Source organism: Suricata suricatta, chromosome 15, assembly GCF_006229205.1.
Source record: "Suricata suricatta isolate VVHF042 chromosome 15, meerkat_22Aug2017_6uvM2_HiC, whole genome shotgun sequence".
NCBI lineage: Eukaryota > Metazoa > Chordata > Mammalia > Carnivora > Herpestidae > Suricata > Suricata suricatta.
This window is the reverse complement of record NC_043714.1, coordinates 50,880,163-50,898,992: the sequence shown is the minus strand read 5'-3', so window position 1 is coordinate 50,898,992 and position 18,830 is coordinate 50,880,163. Positions and strand designations below refer to the sequence as shown.

The 18,830-nt window shown below is 37.7% G+C and overlaps 1 protein-coding gene across 1 annotated transcript in view; it reads right to left on the bottom strand.

Annotated features, from left to right (window-relative positions):
- PKHD1L1 (PKHD1 like 1) overlaps positions 1–18,830 on the bottom strand; it is a 152,809-nt gene that overhangs the window by 66,000 nt on the left and 67,979 nt on the right. The window contains exons 39-49 of the mRNA XM_029923967.1: positions 16,308–16,556; positions 15,517–15,666; positions 13,720–13,894; positions 12,611–12,767; positions 11,819–11,975; positions 10,114–10,193; positions 9,539–9,668; positions 7,907–8,036; positions 4,373–4,614; positions 3,183–3,319; positions 236–1,265 (exon numbers count right to left, since the gene is read on the bottom strand). Coding sequence (XP_029779827.1) covers positions 236–1,265; positions 3,183–3,319; positions 4,373–4,614; positions 7,907–8,036; positions 9,539–9,668; positions 10,114–10,193; positions 11,819–11,975; positions 12,611–12,767; positions 13,720–13,894; positions 15,517–15,666; positions 16,308–16,556 — 2,637 coding nt within the window. The remainder of the gene's footprint in view (positions 1–235; positions 1,266–3,182; positions 3,320–4,372; positions 4,615–7,906; positions 8,037–9,538; positions 9,669–10,113; positions 10,194–11,818; positions 11,976–12,610; positions 12,768–13,719; positions 13,895–15,516; positions 15,667–16,307; positions 16,557–18,830) is intronic.

Below are 18,830 nucleotides of genomic sequence, written 5' to 3'. Positions count from 1 at the left end.
AAAAAAAAAAAAAAAAAAGGGATATTTTTAAAGGCTACCCCTGACAATTTGGCCTTCTTCCAAATAAAGAGCGTCTCATCTGTGCCTAGGACTGACCCATATCCTAAATCATTACTAAAATTTGGTGCTGGGTGAGATTTGTGACTCTTGTGAGTCTGCTTTGACAGTTCAGCTCTCTGTGTAAACACAAACATATTTCCAACGTATCTTATCATAAATTAGAATATAACATTACCTGTAAGTGAACCATCAACATCGATCAGTACCACTTCGTGTTCCCACCGAAAGCCAGCCTTGTTTGGTGTGTGAAAATACTGGATGTCGACAAATTTTGCACTCCAACCTCCACATTTTTCATTACAAACTCCAGTGATGGATGTCACTCCCAAAGCTACACAGTTAGGCCCGTCGAAGTTCATAAAGTGTACAGAAGACACAGTCAAGCCTTCGCTAAATGGGAGAACCAGGCCCCTCCTTGTGCAAAATGCAGACCCCATTCCCAGTTCATCAAGATGACCAACTATTTTGGCATTTTTAATCACTGCTCCATTGGTTTCACCCCATCCTCCAACATAAGGAGCCAGAATCCTCTTGGTCTCGATTCCAGCCTCATAATTATTTACCATCACAAAGTTATGGAACTGAAGGGCTCCTCCATTGACCCATTCAGCTCCTTTTTCACAGTTCCAAGTAGTAAGTGAATTAAATATCGCAGGCACTGGCACTGTAGAAGTACAAGATCCTGTTTGCATGGGGAAATATTCTTCAAATATCCATAGTCCAAACCAACCTTGAGAATGAACAGTGTTGTTAAAGAATTCTCCAAGAGGAACTCTTTTTTGGCAGATGTTTCGGTCATAGGATGGCCCATCAGGGTGGTTGTTCATTCGGTACCAAAAGCCAAAGTGAGTGCCTCCAGCAGCTGCATTGTGTCGTATGGTGTTGTTTGGGTTGGTTACCCAAAATGCAGCTGGGGTCACATCATCGTTCAAAAGACTAGTACTCTGCTGCACAAAGACTGCCAAGTTATATTGCAAAATATTGCCATGTTCGATACCATCTTCTATAAAAAATGCCCCTCCCTTGATATCATATATGATATTCCACTCAACCAGCAGGTGATGTGTGTTATGGATAGTAACAGCTCTGTTATAGGCCTGGTGAATTGCACAGCCTCTTACATACGATGTAAACTGCAAATCTCCAAGCAGGTGCCAATGAATTGGATACCGCCCCAATCGGAAAGCCTGGCCAGCATGGAATATCTGTCAAGCCCAGAAATCATAGCTATTTAGTGATACACACAGACTCATAATTTGCCTGGCTTATATTTTTCTTGTTTCAAAATAAGCTCCAATTTTATATTAATTATTACCGATACACTTATATCTGCCATATTATTCATGTTTATCCTTCAAATCTGTTATTTGACCCTCAACCCACATTGTTTTATCCAGTATATCACAGTGCATGCTTGTTACCAAATGAATGAATGAACAAACGCCATCTTTGAATCTTCTGTTTTTCACCTCAATCTATTACTAAACTTCCATGTTTGGCAATATACAACCTCTTCAAGATGTATTTTTCTCCTTCACTTTGATTCTTATTTAATAATAAGAGATATTTCTTGAATGTTTGCCAATTGCTAGATATTGGGCTGTGTTGCATATGCATGATTAATCTTTGCCACAATCCTACGAGGTAGCCACTCATCACCAACTTCACTTTACAGATGAAGTTTACAACGGCCAAGAATCTTGCTGATGGTCATAAAACCCCATTGAAACTCCATTAGGGTGATCTGATTCTAGAGTCAGGGTTCTTATTAACCTCTGTGCTGTGCTTTCTTTCAATGAGTCTGCAATCTAGTAATTTAATACAGAGGATACCAGTGTGTGAGAGTGTGTGTGCAAGTGTATGTGTAATAGGATCCCATAAGGTTAGAAAAGAAAATGCTAGGGCATCTACTTATTTTCATTTTTCATCTAAAATAAAAAATTAGCTGTTACTAATAATCAATACACAGATTGACCCTGGCCTCACTTAGTCCTTATCTCAGATGCCACATATGTGTAACATATCCTAGGAAGTGGGAAGTTTCACAAAATATAGGTGTTGACTCTACATTGTTTGCAGTCTAAGTGTTTCTAATTTAATAGATTTATAGATTTTATTATTCCTGTCAATCATACTCTCCCTCCCTCCCTCCCTTCCTTCCTACGTTCCTTCCCTTCTCCCTTTTACTGAACACCTGATAAAAACTCTGCTAAACTATGATTCTATAGACTGACTATGAGTAAGTTACATAAAGGCTCCTAATCTCTTGGGGATAACTTGCATACTTATTCATTTTTTTTATATATTAGTTCAATTAATAATCAGATGAGAACCTGCTGTATGCCAAGCACTGTTTCAGCTATAGGAGAATCAGGAGAAAACCAGAAAGACAGAATCTCTGACCTAATTGGGTTTATGTTTTAAGGAAAGAGATTGAAAATAGATATATGTCAGGAGCTATGAGTAAATAAAGGAAAACAGGCTTGGACAGTTCTTTCAAATAAAGACAGTAAGGAAAGGTCTCTCTTAAGAGAGGACATTTGAGAAAGACTCCTGACCGAAACGAATGTGAACCATACAAGCATTTGGTGGAGGAGCATTCCAAGCACAAAGAAGAGCAAACACAAAGAACCTGAGACAGAAATGTGCTTCACAAGGAGGCCCATGAGCTAGCATGGCATGAGCTAATGTGGAGTCATAGGAGATAAAGTCAGAAGCCAGCTGGGCGACAGATTGTGTGGGTCCTATGGGAAGGACTTGGGCTTTTTGTTTTAGGTGTAACATGAAGCCACTGAACAGGGAGAAGCAAGATCTGATCTGTACTTTAAAAAGTTGATTTGGCTGAGGTGTGGAGAGAGACTGGATGCAGGTCATCAGATTTTGTGGGCTGTGTGGGTAGAACTTGTTGATGCATTTGATGTGGGGTGTGAGAAAAATAGAGAACCAAAATTTTGGCATGATTAAATGGGAGAATAATTGGTTGCATCAAAATTGTCTGTTTACTTCTCTGTCTCCTCAACCAAATCATAAGCAGCATCTGGTCAACACCAGGAGTTCAGTGCTTAGTCATTGCGTGGATAACTTTCAGCAAACCTCTGTGATTTAGTAACAATGCCTCTTACCTCTACATATTCTATTCTTCCAATGACCATGTTAGCACCAGGGACGGGAGCATGAAACATAATGCAGCCTCCAAACTGATCACTTCCTATTTCTTCTCCAAACTTTCCTTGGAAGCATGTCTGTGTAGCAAATTCACCTTGAAAAATATTTTTGAAGACATCATAAAGAAAAATGGTGGCAACATCCTTTATTATATTGATGCCCCCATACCTAGTTGTATCTTTTTATTCATATATAATTTTAATGCCATCCTGGGATATAATTATTTGCATTCACATCATTTCCTCCTCTAGAGAATAGGAAAGGTAAGTACCTTATCCTGCTCACCTTTGCATTCCCTAAGGTACCTATTACAGCATTTTTCAAAGATACTAAATAAATATTTGAATGTTTGAACTAATTCTAATAAAGGTATTTTGTCTTATTATCTCTGAAGCTTTGCCCCAAGATTTGGAGATTAACTTAATGTAAATCTTACATTTGTATAGCACTAGAATATGCATATTGTCTCTTAATTCCTATAACTTTAATAAGTGGGAAGAACAGGAAATATTCTTATTTTAAACAGGATGATATTAGGTTTCATGAACTGGAATTGGAATGTAGGTTATTTGACACTGAATCCAGAATCTTTTCTAATATAACTCATTGAAGAAAAGGCTATGTTTAAGTTGTATTTTTTAATATTTAACTATATATCAGATTGTAATGGTATTAGTTATTACATAAAAGTTATCTACCTATCAATCTATCATCTCTCTATGTACATACACACACATGCACACACAGGCACACATATACGAACTGTTGTAAGCTGTGGAATCATTCCTGTCTAATGATACTTGAGTGGAAAAGACCCATGTCACCGCAGGACCAAAGTGATTAACTGCTATTGCTGGACTCCCTGGCCACCCCAGTGCCCTGTCCCAGAGACCACACAGGCCTGTATTGAGGTGGAGTCCCCATCAGTCTGTGTCCTAGAATCATTACAATGAGCATATTGGACACATGCAACATGAGTGAGAAATAAACCTGTCTCATTTTAAAGCACTGCCATTTGAGCTTTATTTATTACTAGAGCATAACCTAGTCCAGCAGTTTTCAAATGAGGGGGATTTTTCTCCCAGGGAGCATTTTTTGCAATAGCTGGAAATAATTTAAGCCGACACACTCGGGTTGCTGAAATTACCAGTGTCGAATCCATCGGGACATGCTGGAATTTTGTGATTCCACTCCATAGTATCAGATCCTCTTATTAAAATATTCCTTGTAAGAAGTCCCACTTCTGCTCTTGCTTCAAACAGAGTTCCATCAGGGAGTGTGACGGTGATTCCTAAGTGTGTGTAACTCAGCGGGTCAGTCAGCACTACGTTTGTGCCATCAGCAGATACGGATGCAATGGTCCGTTTTTCATTCTCTCGTTGACTGTGTCTGTAAAAATTTCAACAAAAAACTTTCCAAATGAATCTAAATCAACATAATCTTGTTTTAGTGCATTTGTTTTATGTTCTTTGAATGCTCCACTGTAAACCAGGAAATTTTTTAATGACTTACAATATTCTGAATGAAGTGAATTTGAAAATGGTGCTTAACTCCTTCTTAGAGTAACTGGGTAAATTTTACAAACGGATTTCAATAAATATTTTCCAAGTGCTGCAATTGTTTAGAGAACTATACTAGTCCCTAATTTCACATGAGCTATCCATTTATAGCTTTAAAGTGGTCCTCAACTGAGAATGATTATATCTACCCATAAGACATTTGGCAATGCCTGGGCACATCTTTGGCTGTCATAACGGAAGGTCCTACCAACGTCTAGAGGGGCGTGGCCATGGATATTTCTAAACATCATATAATGCACAGGACTGCCGCACACAAGAAAGTCTTGTCAGGTCCAAAGTGTCAGCAGTGCTGAGGTTGATAAGCCCTTACAAAGAGAAGCCATTGGAAGTTCCGGAGTAGGGAAAAGAAAAGACTGAAGGGAAGTATATGAGGTCTCATTTCTACCACTTCTTCAAAACACCTCCAATTCCAGCCACATTGAAACGACCTATCACTTCTACAATCTACTCATTCATGTAGAAAACCAGCGAGACACTCAGTACATGAATGAGTGTATTATAGAAGTGATAGGTCCTTGCACTGTGTCTGGAATTGTGGTATTTCAGTCATTCAGCAAACACTTATTAAGTGTCTCGCTGATTTTCTAGGCACCAAGCAAAGGATGCCAAGTAGACAGTACCTCTGACTTTATGGAGACACGTGTGCCCGTGCCTGGTTGTACATCATCTACTGAAGAGTGTGGTCAGTGCTGTCAATGGAGGTAAGCTTAGGGGAGTTATTTCTGTGTCTTCCTGACCTTCCCTTTTGACTCTTCTCTCCCTTGGCAAGTTTTTTTCTCCTTTCAATACCACTACAAATGACGATGTCTCATGTGAACTAGGTGAAAAGACACCTCTCCTGACTTTCCTAGCCCTTCTTCAGGATTCCCAGCACTCTGTGCCGCATGCCCTGGCAGGGCTCACCAGCGCCACACTGAGGCTGGCATGACTGCTGCGGCTCTCCTGTCTGCTTCTCCGTTCTTTCCACTACGTGGCTGCTCCTTCCGGTGGGGCCCCCAGAGGCTAAGTCATTTTGTATGCTGAGCATTTAGTACAGTACCTGCCACAACTCAATAACAGTGTTGGATTGATTGAACAAATTAATGTAGAATGAATTAGAGAGGGGAGGAAAATAGAGGAATGGAGCCCAGACAGGAAGGTGATGTAATATTCCAGGTATGAGGGACAGAGTCTAAATTAAACTAGGAGCAGGGAAACGTGATGGAAGAGACATTTCAAAGGCAGAGCCCAAAGAACTTGGAGATGTGCGGGGAGTCATGGATAACGATAGTCAGAAAGTCACTAGGAAAGCTTTTGTGAAGATCAAAACTACACTGTAAGGGCTTAAGGGGAAAGAAATGAATAACAAAAATGCAATGAAAAAAGGGGCATAATATTTAAGCAAATTACTAATTTTTTTCAACAGGATGAAAGCAGCTAGTAAAAAGATAAGAGAATAAAGTTGTTTTTCAAGACGGTGAGTGGATGGAGAAAGTCACAAGTACGAAAGACTCAGGGAAGGAATTGTGGGGAAAGGAAGCCACGGGAGGTGAGGATTAAGGATGCTGGAGCTAGAGCTAAGGGTTACGTCAGCAGCATGTGATGCCCTAGGAGGTATAGAAAAGGGATTTAGGCTGGCCTCGCACAAATTCTCTTGGATTCAGGTAATACATAGATTTCTTTAGAAAAGAAGGTTCTACAAAGCATTTTTATGTGCTATGTGTACCTGAACACACTTTTTATTCCTTTGTAATCATACTTTGAGCCCATTCCACTCTAAGTGTCTACACATACTCACTCATTTAATTCTTACAATAACTCTGACATAGATGCTATTAGCGTTCTAGTCTTCCTGAACACACAGAGCTGAGACACCATGACTGCGGGCCTGGCAAGTGGTAGTGCTGGGAAGTGGGTCCAGGCTGACTAATTTTAGAAGCAGTTTTCTCAACCACCTGCTTTACAAATTCTCAAATACAATCTATGAATGAGATAGTAAACAATGAGTTAAGTTTGGTGGGAAACGTCTTAATTTTTGTTCCTTAAAATTAAATATCCCTAAGCTAAATTCTAAACTTACCCTTTTATTTCATACAGAAAAGCTATAAACAAGGACTTTCTATTCTATTAGGAAGCCCTGTCATTTTGCTGCTTTTCATGTTGCCATTATGTAATTAAAATTTCTTCCAAAGGCCGGGGGAAAAAAGGGCATTTATAAAGCTAAGTATATATTTAACTCTTCCTAACATCTGCAAGTCTATTTTTAACTTGGAAAATGGCAAACTCAAAATGCCTTGAATTTTAATTCTAACTTGAGTCACGACCTTAACATAATTTAGCTGTTTCTTATCATAAATTAGTACTTGTTACCTGATAAGCATGGCCATATCCAATTTGCTATTACCCATAATTTGAAAAATGAAACAAAAATAAAGTTCCTTTTGCTCCTTTTCCCCACCAATATTCTTGGGGTAGCTATATTATTTTTATTCTTTTTATTTCTTGTTTGCTAATATATGTAATTAAGCAGAATTAAGGGTCATAGGCTGTTTCAATTGTAAAATGTCAGACATGTAAAAGGTCATGTTAATCATCACTCAAATCTGTAATAATTTCTTCTCTTTGATTCGATCATTACTAACAATCTTGCTCCCTGGGAACCACTACCAAGAGTATAAGTTCCCCAGCAGTTGACACCGTGTTCTTTGGTGACCCCAAATAAAGCAGCTCATTTACATTTTTGCATTCATTAATGTATTTAGCTAAAGCTCTAAGTCAGAGTTTCTAAATGATTTAATAGCAGAATGCTTTTTTCTAGCAAAATCTTACATGGGAATCTAACCATGAAAAACAACTAAAATATTTCATTAGTATACATTTTATAGGTTCAAATTTATACTTTTTTCTATTGTAAATTAATCACCCTAAACAACACACTGGTGTTCAGGTGTTCAACCTAATGTTAACATTTAGCAAATACATACTTGGTCATTTGTATTTCTTTATTAGAGATTTCAAATTTAAATCAAATAGTCGGAAACCTTCTAGATCATCCCTCTTTTGCAGAGTTAGAAAAAATCTCTGTTCTAAATCTAAGTTATCATGCCCGGAAGACATCATACCTGTGACCTGTGCTTGCAATTACAATCTGATCTCCTGGTTTCCAAGTCACAGCTTCTTGTAAAACCACTGTCCTTTCCCCTGCCTCTGCTGTATGAGCCAGACGAGTCCAGATCACAGGAACCGGCTGACCTGGAGCCAACAGACACACTGAGCATTTCTTTATTTTTTTTTAATTTTTTTAATGTATTATTTATTTTTGATAGAGAGAGAGACAGAGCATGAGAGGGGGAGGGGCAGAGAGAGAAGGAGACACAGAATCCAAAGCAAGCTCCAGGCTCTGAGCTAGCTGTCAGCACAGAGCCTGATGCGGGGCTCGAACCCACGAATGTGAGATCTGACTTGAGGCGAAGTCGGAGGCTTAACTGACTGAGCCACCCAGGCGCCTCTTTTTTTAATTTTTAAATTAATGTTTATTTATTTTTGAGAAAGAGAGAGATTGACAAAGCGTGAGCAGGGGAGGAGCAGAGAGAGAGGGAGATACAGAATCCGAAGCAGGTTCCAGGCTCTGAGCTGTCAGCACAGAGGCTGAGGTGGGGCTCAAACTCAGACTGTGAGATCATAAACTGAGCCGAGGTCGAATGCTCAACCAACTGAGGCACCCAGGCGCCCCCAAACTGAGTATTTCTTAGGGTGCGTTTTCTTGTATAGTGAAAGCTTTATGTGTTTTTAATATTTGCCTGAACTGAATCAACTTTGAAAAGGTTCATTTTACCTCAGCATTTTACACTGATCTCAAAAAAGAAAAAGAAATATTTAGCATGTTTGATTTATAAAAGTAACATTTAGATTATGATAACATGTGTGGGTCTATAAAACTAAGAAACATTCTTCTGCAATGATATACTCCATTTAAAATAGTCATCTATAAAAACACAATATAAATGTGGTGGGATACTATTGTTAAAATGGGCAGAGGCCTATTACTTTTGCCATTGTTGATAGAAATTGCTTAAATTGATAATCTAGAGACAAATGAAGTGTGCAAATTTCTGAAAATTACATTAGGATTTTTATTTTGCACAATGCAGGATGACAGTTATGATCATAATAGGGATCGTCTTTATATGTTCTAAATATGTGAAAGAAACAGATTATTGTAATATAGAAGACTTTAATATAAAAAGGATTCACATCATGCTTCCTTTCAATAAGTAAGCCTGATACCTCAAACATGATCATAATAATTTTTATTTGCTGATAATTTTTCAGAATAGAGTTATATAGAAATACAACTATACACTTATATTTTAGAAAGAGCCCATTTTAAAATACAAACATAAGTTTCTGGACTTAATGCCTTTTTATATACACAAATGAAAGCAGTAATAATCACCAGTACTCTGGTAAGTGCTAAAATAGGCAGAAGGTGTTGTGGGAACACATACAAAGGAAAAAGCAGAATGATGTCAAGAAGACCCAGAACTGAGTGACTTGGGTTGTGAGCCTTGGTAGTAGGAAGGGCTGGCCTGGCCTGGATAAGGGAGGGCGGAGATCCAGAGGAACAAGGAGCGGGTATACAAACACAGGAGAAGCTTAGCAAGTTTTCGTTTAGAGAGTTGTCAGGAGGGTTATCTCTGGCGCTCTGGCGAGCATCTCCTGGACCAACTCCCCAAGACCTTTGGCTGCCCTACCATGCAGATCCAGGAGTCCCTGTCGCACGGCCAGAGTTTTGGCGCCGTATACTGGGAGCTCAGGAGATCGCAGGTCCCCGTGCAAGGTAATGACCGCCCTGTGTTGAAATGGGGATGCTTCCGTCCCGATCTGTAAGGGATTTCACAAGCATCATTCCGCGAAAGTTAAAAGTCAATATTCACAGTCTAACCACTTAAAAGTAACCCTTTCTTTTGAGACATTGATTGTTCAGTTGTCAGTATCTGTCTTCCAAAAGATAAACCTTACATTTTCTAGTCAGGCAAGTATGCTACGTCAGATCTTTGGAATGTATACTGAACGACCTTAGCCACATCTCTGAGCTATTATTTATTCCTGTTCTGTTTAAAATTCGGCTCTATTCTCTTCCCATTAAAAGCACAAGAATAATCTGGAAAACATTTTCCCACAAAAAGAATTTTAGACTAGTAACAGAGACCAAATAAAGATAAACTTGTGAGAGCTTATTATAATTAAGTATCGATTTTACAAATGGTATTTTACAAAGAGATGGAGAGAAGTTAGCAATGATTACGTATCAGGTTCTCTCATATACCTGAAGAATGCCTCCGTCTGTAATTAGAATATTTTCCGCCTGGAGTTCAATGTCAGCTTCATCAAATATTAGAGTTCCACCTATGAACCATACAATTTTGAAATGTAACAAAGAAAAATATTATTAAAAGCTATTTATTAAATTATACACAAAATTTTAATTTCTTACTATTTTTTTAAATGTTTATTTTTGAGAAAAGGGTGTGAATGCGCATGAGTGGGGCAGGAGCAGAGAGAGAGGGAGACAGAGAAAGCAGGCTCTGTACTGACTTCAGAGAGCCCAGTGTGGGGCTCAAACTCACAAACCACAACATCATGACCAGAGACAAAGTCAAGACCCTGAACAGACTGAGCCACTCCTAATTTCTTATTCTTATCTGCTATCACTGTGCATGTCACTTCCACTTCAGTTCTTTAGCCATATAAAATACAAAAATTTCAGACAAGACCCAGGAGTTGATAGAAAATTAAATCCCTAGGCAGATGATTTTCCCTTGACCGTTGTTATTTTCTATGTTTTTAAATACTGCAGCTACACGTTCTATAAACACAGGGCTTCAAAATATAAATTAAGGCCCAAAACAATTAAAATTAGGGGCGCATGGGTGGCTAAATCAGTTGAGCATCTAGCTCTTGATTTCAGCTCAGGTCATGATCCCAGGGTCATGGGACAGAGCCCTGCATTGAACTCTGTGCTGAGTGTGGATTCTGCTTAAGACTCTCTTTCTCTCTCCCTTTGCCCACTCCCCTGCTTGTGTTATGAAATGAAATGAAATGGAATGAAATAAATTTTTAAAATTAAAGAAAAGCACTTTTTATAGAAATCATTATAATGCTGACATTGCTATGAACTCCTATCCACCAATTTGCACTAGCCACACGTATAGCCTGATTAGCGTTATTAAAGAATGTGCTGAGGTATATTTTTATGAGATGTAAATTTGTGAACAGTAAAACTTTACTTGTCCAAAGGCCCAATAGTTAATAACTTCAAATAACTGAAACACACTATTATCCCAGAAGTTAAAACAAAAATGAAATACAAAAGTCTTTGAGCAGCTAAAGCCATTATGGCAAAGTTTGGGCTTTGAAAGCCCAAAGCATTTTGCTCTTGCCAAATATTGTTTCTTTTACATGCAGTTGTAACAGTTCTGGTTATTTTGTCTTCTGTACTAATAACAGAATATCAAGAAGCAGAGAGATGCCCAAGTACAATGAAAGCAGGTTCAAAGACAGAGGTGAGAATCACAACCTCTGGCCCCGAGTGGGAGTTTGGGGTAGCCATTTTGTATAGAATTTAGCAAGTCTCTCTGATTTTATAACTCCTGGGACCCACTATACCTGTCTTTTTCTGAATGGAAATACCTTTTATTGCTACAATCCGCCACACATGGAGGGGCATAGGCACATGCACATACATTATTATTGAAACAAAAGTTTCACAGAACATTTAACTTTAGAAGATGCTTAACCACAAGAATGCAAGACACTGATATTTTCTATTCCATTTCATCAAAAGATTCTGGTTACAATGCACTAAATAATGGCATACTGCAAACGGATTATACTGCTCAAAGAACACAGTATTACATATTGAATTAAAACCTTCATACCACTATGGATATTCATAATCATGAGTTTTAATCAAATTTTCTTCAAGAAATATTCCATAGGCAGAATCTAATAAGCAGATTTCAGAAATTTACCCTGAATTAGCAACATTTTCAGAATAGGTGTATTTTGATCCAGCAAAATTGTCTGTCCTTTTGTAATAACAACTAGAGCCCCTTCCTCTGGGGGAGAGTTTCCTCCCCATGAGAAGTTGGAAGACCAAGCATCAACATACAGGAAGTCAGCATCATCCTGTAATAAAACAAGAGAAGCTTTTAAATTGAGAGGTTTTATCAGAATTATTCATTTAACTTCTCAAACAAGAAGAACCTAAATGAGGAAACATTTTTGATAGTAATAAAGAATAATCTACTTTATTTTTTTTTAAGTTTTAAGTGTTTATTTTTGAGAGGGAGAGAGAGTGCAAGCCGGGGAGGGGCAGAAAGAGGAGACACAGAATCTGAAGCAGGTGCCAGGCTCTGAGCTGCCAGCAGAGTGGAGCTCAAACCCACATGATTGTGGGATCGTGACCTGAGCCGAAGTTGGAGACTTCACCAACTGGGCCGCCCAAGTGCCCCAACTGTAATCTACTTAAAATATGTCATAGCTGTCTGTTGGTTTATTTCACAGTAATTATAAAGTGAAAAGTCAATTACCAATTAATTCACAACCCAGAATAAGTAAAAACCTGAAATCATAAAATATTAGTAACAAGCAACAAAAACATGTATTTTAAATGTATTACAGTTACATCTCAGTTATTTTTTGGAGACATTAACAGAGTAAAAAGTCCATTACCAATTACTTCATCTCCCATTATGCCTTCTATTTTTCCTTTCTTTTCTATTTCTCTATTGCTGTCATTACTATACTCAACAGCAATTTACCAGTTTGGCCATGCCGCTGCTTCTGATGTTGACGTGCACCGGAGCCCACCCCGAAGGGACGTGGGCATTTGTCACACACAAGATATATGTCTTGTTGGAATACTCAACATCACATTTAGCTTCAGCTATGGTGATGAGGACCTCCTGCATGTCTTCACTGTAAAGAATAAAGGGGAAAAACAAAACATTGACTTTTCCCCCTCAAATTTCTAGGTCACAATGTCAAGCCCTATTAATGATCTTATTCTATGATCCATCAAAGTGCAGTCTGACACTTTTTTCAATAGTAAGTCTTCAAACGATTTGTTGAGAAAAAAGTAAACAGCGAGATTAAGAAGACAGGACATAGAACTATACAAATTGGCAAACATTCCAGTGTTGGGAGAAAAATTGCCTGGGTTCAATTTATTGCAAGAATCTATGTTGGTCTCTAAAGAGCCACTTTTGTAAGAGACTTTCAGTTTTGTTTATGTGTTATTTTCACCAAATTCAAAGACTTTAGAATTTAATATCCATGTAAAAATTCAGGTCCAAGGTCTTGAGAAATTAAGTACTTGAGAAGTTAAAATTGCCATCTATGATGTAAATGATCTGCAGTTTGGAAGTCAGCCCTATCCACCTGAAGAATAATGACAGTGCAGTACATAAATTTGAGCCAAATAATGAACATGTTTAGGAAGAAGGAATCCAGCCACTTCCAATGAAATGGACATGATGTATGAAGACTTGTTTCGTTGACCTAATGAAGCAGATCATGGTTGGTGATGAGACAGTGGGGGAAACATAACAAAATGTGATTTATACTTGGGATCTGACTAGAATTTGGAGCAAGTTATTTAACCACTCTGATTTCAGTCTCCTAACCATAAAATGGGATAAAAATATCTACGAGGATAAGGCAGGAAGTTTCTATGGGGTAGGAAGGTGACTGACATGGTGTAAGTAGTTGATAAATGGTGGCTATTAGTGTTCGGATGTGCCTCAAGCATGACCCCAGAGCAGATGGGTACATGCTGTGTGAGAATGCTTAAGCCCTGTCCTTGCGTAGGACAAAGGAGGAGTGACGGCTGGAGCTTATGCACACTGACGTTTGTGTGTGAAGACAGTACCTGAAGCCTGATCCCGTGATTGTAAGTCTGGTGCCCCCCGCTGTACTGCCTCTCTTGGGAGAGATTTCGGTGATGAGTGGAGTCAGTGCCATGGCGTATGTGAAAGAAGTCGTGGACCGTGACGAATCCTTCCCGTTGACCACACTCACTTCACAGGCTTGCTCAGGTCCTCTACCTACGAGAAGCGGATCGAACTGAGGATTCTGCCATCAGGCCCTTATTCATTTCCAAAACTCCCATCTTCAATAATACGTTCCTTTTCCTGAAATCACTTCCAATAGGCACGGGCTATTTTTCAAATAATAAGAATCTCTAGCAAGAGCCAAAACCATCTCAACGTTCATGCACATTGTCAAAAGCAAAACCCTTTAGGCCCTTTCTTGGAGCCTCTTCCTGCAGACAATGCTACAAACCTCCCCGCGTAGGTTTCCAGCTCTGAAGGATGAGCCGAGGCAAATCAGAGCAGGAAGGGAGGCAGAACCCCGAAGGCACGCAGGCTGACAGCAGCAGGGAGTGGCAGCTGGAAGCCAGCTAGGAGACAGCAAACCACAGACACGGGTACAGAAGTGTACAAAGAGGAGGCAGAGCTGGTGTCGAGACAACCCCAAACCCCCCGACAAATCTTGACAGCACCGCTGTAGGTTTTTTTTAAGTCAGCATAGAAACTGATATTGAAATGATAAGTAAGATCATTCATAAAAATGCTGTGTTTTCTTCAATAGTCTTTGTTTAAGAAGTCAGGGGCCACCTGGGTGGCTCAGTTGGTTAGGCCTCCAACTTCGGCTCAGGTCACGATCCCGTAGTCAGTGAATTCAAGACCCGCGCTGGGCTCTGTGCTGACAGCTCAGAGCCTGGAGCTTGCTTCAGATTCTGTTTCCCTCTCCTTATGTCCCTCCCCCACTTAGACTCTGTCTCTCTGTCTCTCTCAAAAATAAATAAACATTAAAAAAAAGAAGTCAGAAAAGAAGAAAAACTGTTTATAAAAACTTCATCAAATTTTGTTAATGTTTTATTAAAATGCATATAAACCGTATTTTTTATTCACCTGGAACATTCCTTTTGTTTCATCTTAAATTTCACTGGATAATTAAAATTTGTTGTGTACTTAAAATTCCAGATGTTTAAACTTCACAATAACACGAGAATTAGTGTTAATATCTCCATTTAATAGACAGATGGATTGAAACAGAGTTCAGTTACTTAGCTGATGTGACACCGTAAGTGGCCTGACAGATTCAGGGGCTCCTGAGAACCCGGGCTCTTAACCACTAAATAAAAATAAATAAGAGTAATAATAATAACAACAGCAAATCACATATGTTTCAGACATCATTCCATCCACTTTACACACATCAACTTATTAAGCCTTATAATAATCCAAAAAGTAGGCAAATGTGATGATTCTCAGTTTACAGATGAGGAAACTGAGACACGGAGAAGTTGAATAACCTGTCCAAAGAAACAGCTTCGGTTTGAATCTTGGCACTGCATTACCAGGGCTTACACTCTAATACTAGCCTATCCTTAATGGAAATCTAATAGTTCAGTAGAAATTAAAAATGTGTTCTCCATGTGGCATCCTCAGGTTATGTGATAAACCGAAAGACCACAATTTATTATGAACAATTCAATCTAGCCCAAATGTTACGAATTTGAAAGACATATAAACTTAGAAAACAAAGTTCTACAGAAATTGTTTAAAATCAGGACAGACATAAAGGAAAAAGAAGAAGAAATTTAGACTCTGATTTCTTTAACATTTCTCAAAGACCGCCATTCTTTTTTCTGGCTACTTACCATTATTATGTGGAATTTCACACAACAGTGTTGTGCAATTGGACTTAAGCCTGTCAACTGCACATTCTGAGCCACATACTAAAATAGTTGAGGTTTGTGGATTAAACCCGGTGCCTGTCACAGTCATGGTCTGACCACCACCAAAGCTCCCTAGTAAAGAAAAATAAAAGGGAAAAATACGGCTAATGAAAAAAAAAAACCCTCTTCCGTGTATTTATTTTAAAACCTGAAATGGAAGTAAATTACAATAAATGAAATGATTCTTAGAACTGAAATCATATAGTATATATTATACTAATGCAACAGAATCTCTTTTGATGGTAGTATTTTAAAACCTTTACTGAGTCAACATTACATCCTGTCATTTATTTTAACTACTTCCAGGAACTAAATTTTATTCACCAGAGATCTCAAAAAGAGTAGTCAAAACATAAATGTGAAATTACTATTTAGTTAGGAGTACATCGGTTATACTTTCTTAAAGTTTTTAACCACTAAAATAGTTTTCAAATAAGAAAAAATATTTATGTATTCGTAATTATAGGTCAGTGACATCTAAGTATGACTTTATAAAATTATGTAATACTAAGACAAAATATAGGCAGCAAATGAATATTTTGAAGTTATTAACTGATACATGCACATGCTTATTTGATGGGTAAACAGAACTATTTTAACGTGGTATAGGAGCTACAAATCTTGGTGTTTAAAGAATATTTTTTTCTAAATAAGATTAAGTGTTTACTGAAACAATAGAAAATATTTGTAGGCTCCTCCATATTCATGGCTACCTTGGCTTGGATGAACATGTTGAATGGTAAGCGGGTACTCAAAGACAACTGTGGACACAGCAAAGCCTTTCGTCTTATGATGCATTGTGACAGGGAACATGCCACCAGCATGGTCTCCAATGACGCACCACAGTGCACTATCATTGACCATGGTCACATTACACTGGGTATTGTCTATCATCACGGAAATTTCCAAGATATCAATACCAAAATTAGATCCAGTGATTTCGACTTGGGTTCCTGGTGGACCTTAAAAAAAAAAAAGCAAACAATATATCTAAATTCCAGTACTTATACATGCATATAAAGATATACTTAATTACTTCCATAAACAAAATAATATCTAGTATTTTAAAGCTTAAAGTAAATATTAACAAAATACAAAGCTTGGCTATACCATATATTACAATCTATAATATATTTACCATAAAGTATTTCAACATTATTTTCCAGCACATTGTTATTCTACTGCTATTCTTAATGTTAATTCAGTCTACTGCAAAAGAGGGGAAAAGAGAAGAAAACAGACTTAGAATTAAGAAGTATGAATGTCTGGGGCACCTGGGTGGCTCAGTGGGTTAAGTGTCTGGCTTTTGGTTTCAGTTCAGATCATGATCTTGTGGTTCGTGAGTTCAAGACCCATGTCAGGCTTTGCACTGACAGTGTGGAACCTGCTTGGAATTCTATCTCCCTTTCTCTCTACCCCTTACTTGCTCATGCTCACTCACTCTCTCTCCCTCTCTCTCTCAAAATAAATAAATAGCCTTAAAAAAAGTATGAATGTGTGAGCAGGGCTGGTAAGTTGGAGCATATTTTATAAATGAGGCTTACAATTTTTTATTTTTAGTACTATTCTGATATTGGCAACTCTTTTGAGAATGGATTCTTTTTCTTAATAAATATTTTCAAAATAATACTTGATAAATTATGATAGGCAAGATAATAAAAACAGAATCAAGGAATTAATTTAGAGAATTATACATAAATGTTGATGCATTGAATAAATGTACATAGAACAAAGTACTTCACACTTCCTCCTTTTCACAAAATGCATTAAGAGCATTAAACACATGGAATTTTTCATAGGTCATACAAAGGAATGCCGTCATACTTAAATAATAAATGAATAGATATTAGTCAACATAACATCAAGTAGTAGGTTGATTTTAATACAAGTAGTAATAGTAAAAATAACCATATAACTGACCATAGTAAAGATCACTACATTTAAATTGTCATTTAAAGACCACAGATATTAATGAGATCTTTAATGCTAGGAATGGTTTTAAATATAAGCCCAAAAAATGATTTTTTAGGCTTAAATTTTTAATTTTGTCTAGCATTTTTACCTTTCAAATGGAAGCATTGTTCTAAGTTTGATCTACTGCCTTGTCTCTTTGGGAAATAAAGCAGCTCAGTTCTCACTTGTCTGCAAGTCCTACAACTGCAAAAACATTATTTGAAAAAGACGTTCAGGGGCGCCTGAATGTCTTCCGATTCCAAGAGTTTGAACCCCATGCTACTTGGGAATAACTCTCTACCTCTCTCTCTCTCTCTCTCTCTCTCGTTCTCTAAAAATAAATAAACTTTATTTTTATTTTTTTATGTTTTATTTATTTTCCAGAGAGTGCAAGTGGGGGAGGGGCATAGAGTGAGACAGAGAGGCAGGATCAGAAGCAGGCTCTGCACTGACTACAGAGAGTCTGATGCGGGGCTTCAACTCATGAACTATGAGATCATGACCTGAACTGAAGTCAGATGCTCAACCAACTGAGCCACCCAGATGCCCTTAAATAAACTTTTTTTTTTTTAAAGAAAGAGACATTGAGGAAGAGATGGGACAGAAATGGCTCATAGAAATAAAAACATATGCCAATATCCAGTTCATCATTTGCAATGATTACAAATACATGGGGGAAAGTATGTTATTGCTATTACTAATGATGGCTTTTGTAAAATTCCTCAATGAGAAAGCTTAATGTATCAAAGGAAATTTCAATAGCAAATTTACTGATGGGAGAGACTACATCTTAACCAAACTTGGCACATCTTCTGGTAATATAAACTTAAGACTATTTTTAAATAGCCTCTTACATTTTCTAATTTAATGTAAGGCTATTACATTTAATAATTTTCTTATTAAAGTTGCATTATATGAATGAATTTATTTAACCTTATCAGGGAGGTACTTGCATGTATGAAGGAATTAATATTTAAAAAACTCTGTCCAAAGTTGTATCACTATAAAATAGAAGAACCAAGATTTGAACCTAGGCGTCAAGGCCATGTTCTCACCATCACACTACAGCTGCCTCTCCAGAATTCATCATGTAGATGATAAGCATTCAACACCCTGAAGATGATCAGAAACAGCACAGAATAATGGCAAAAATTATGAAAACAATCTATTCTTAGCTGAGAAAAATGAGTTATGCTAAATCCTAAAGCAAAACTTATTTCATAATATAATATTTTTTCCATCTGAATGGGCCAATTACCTTCTTTAAAAGAAGTCTGTTGAGT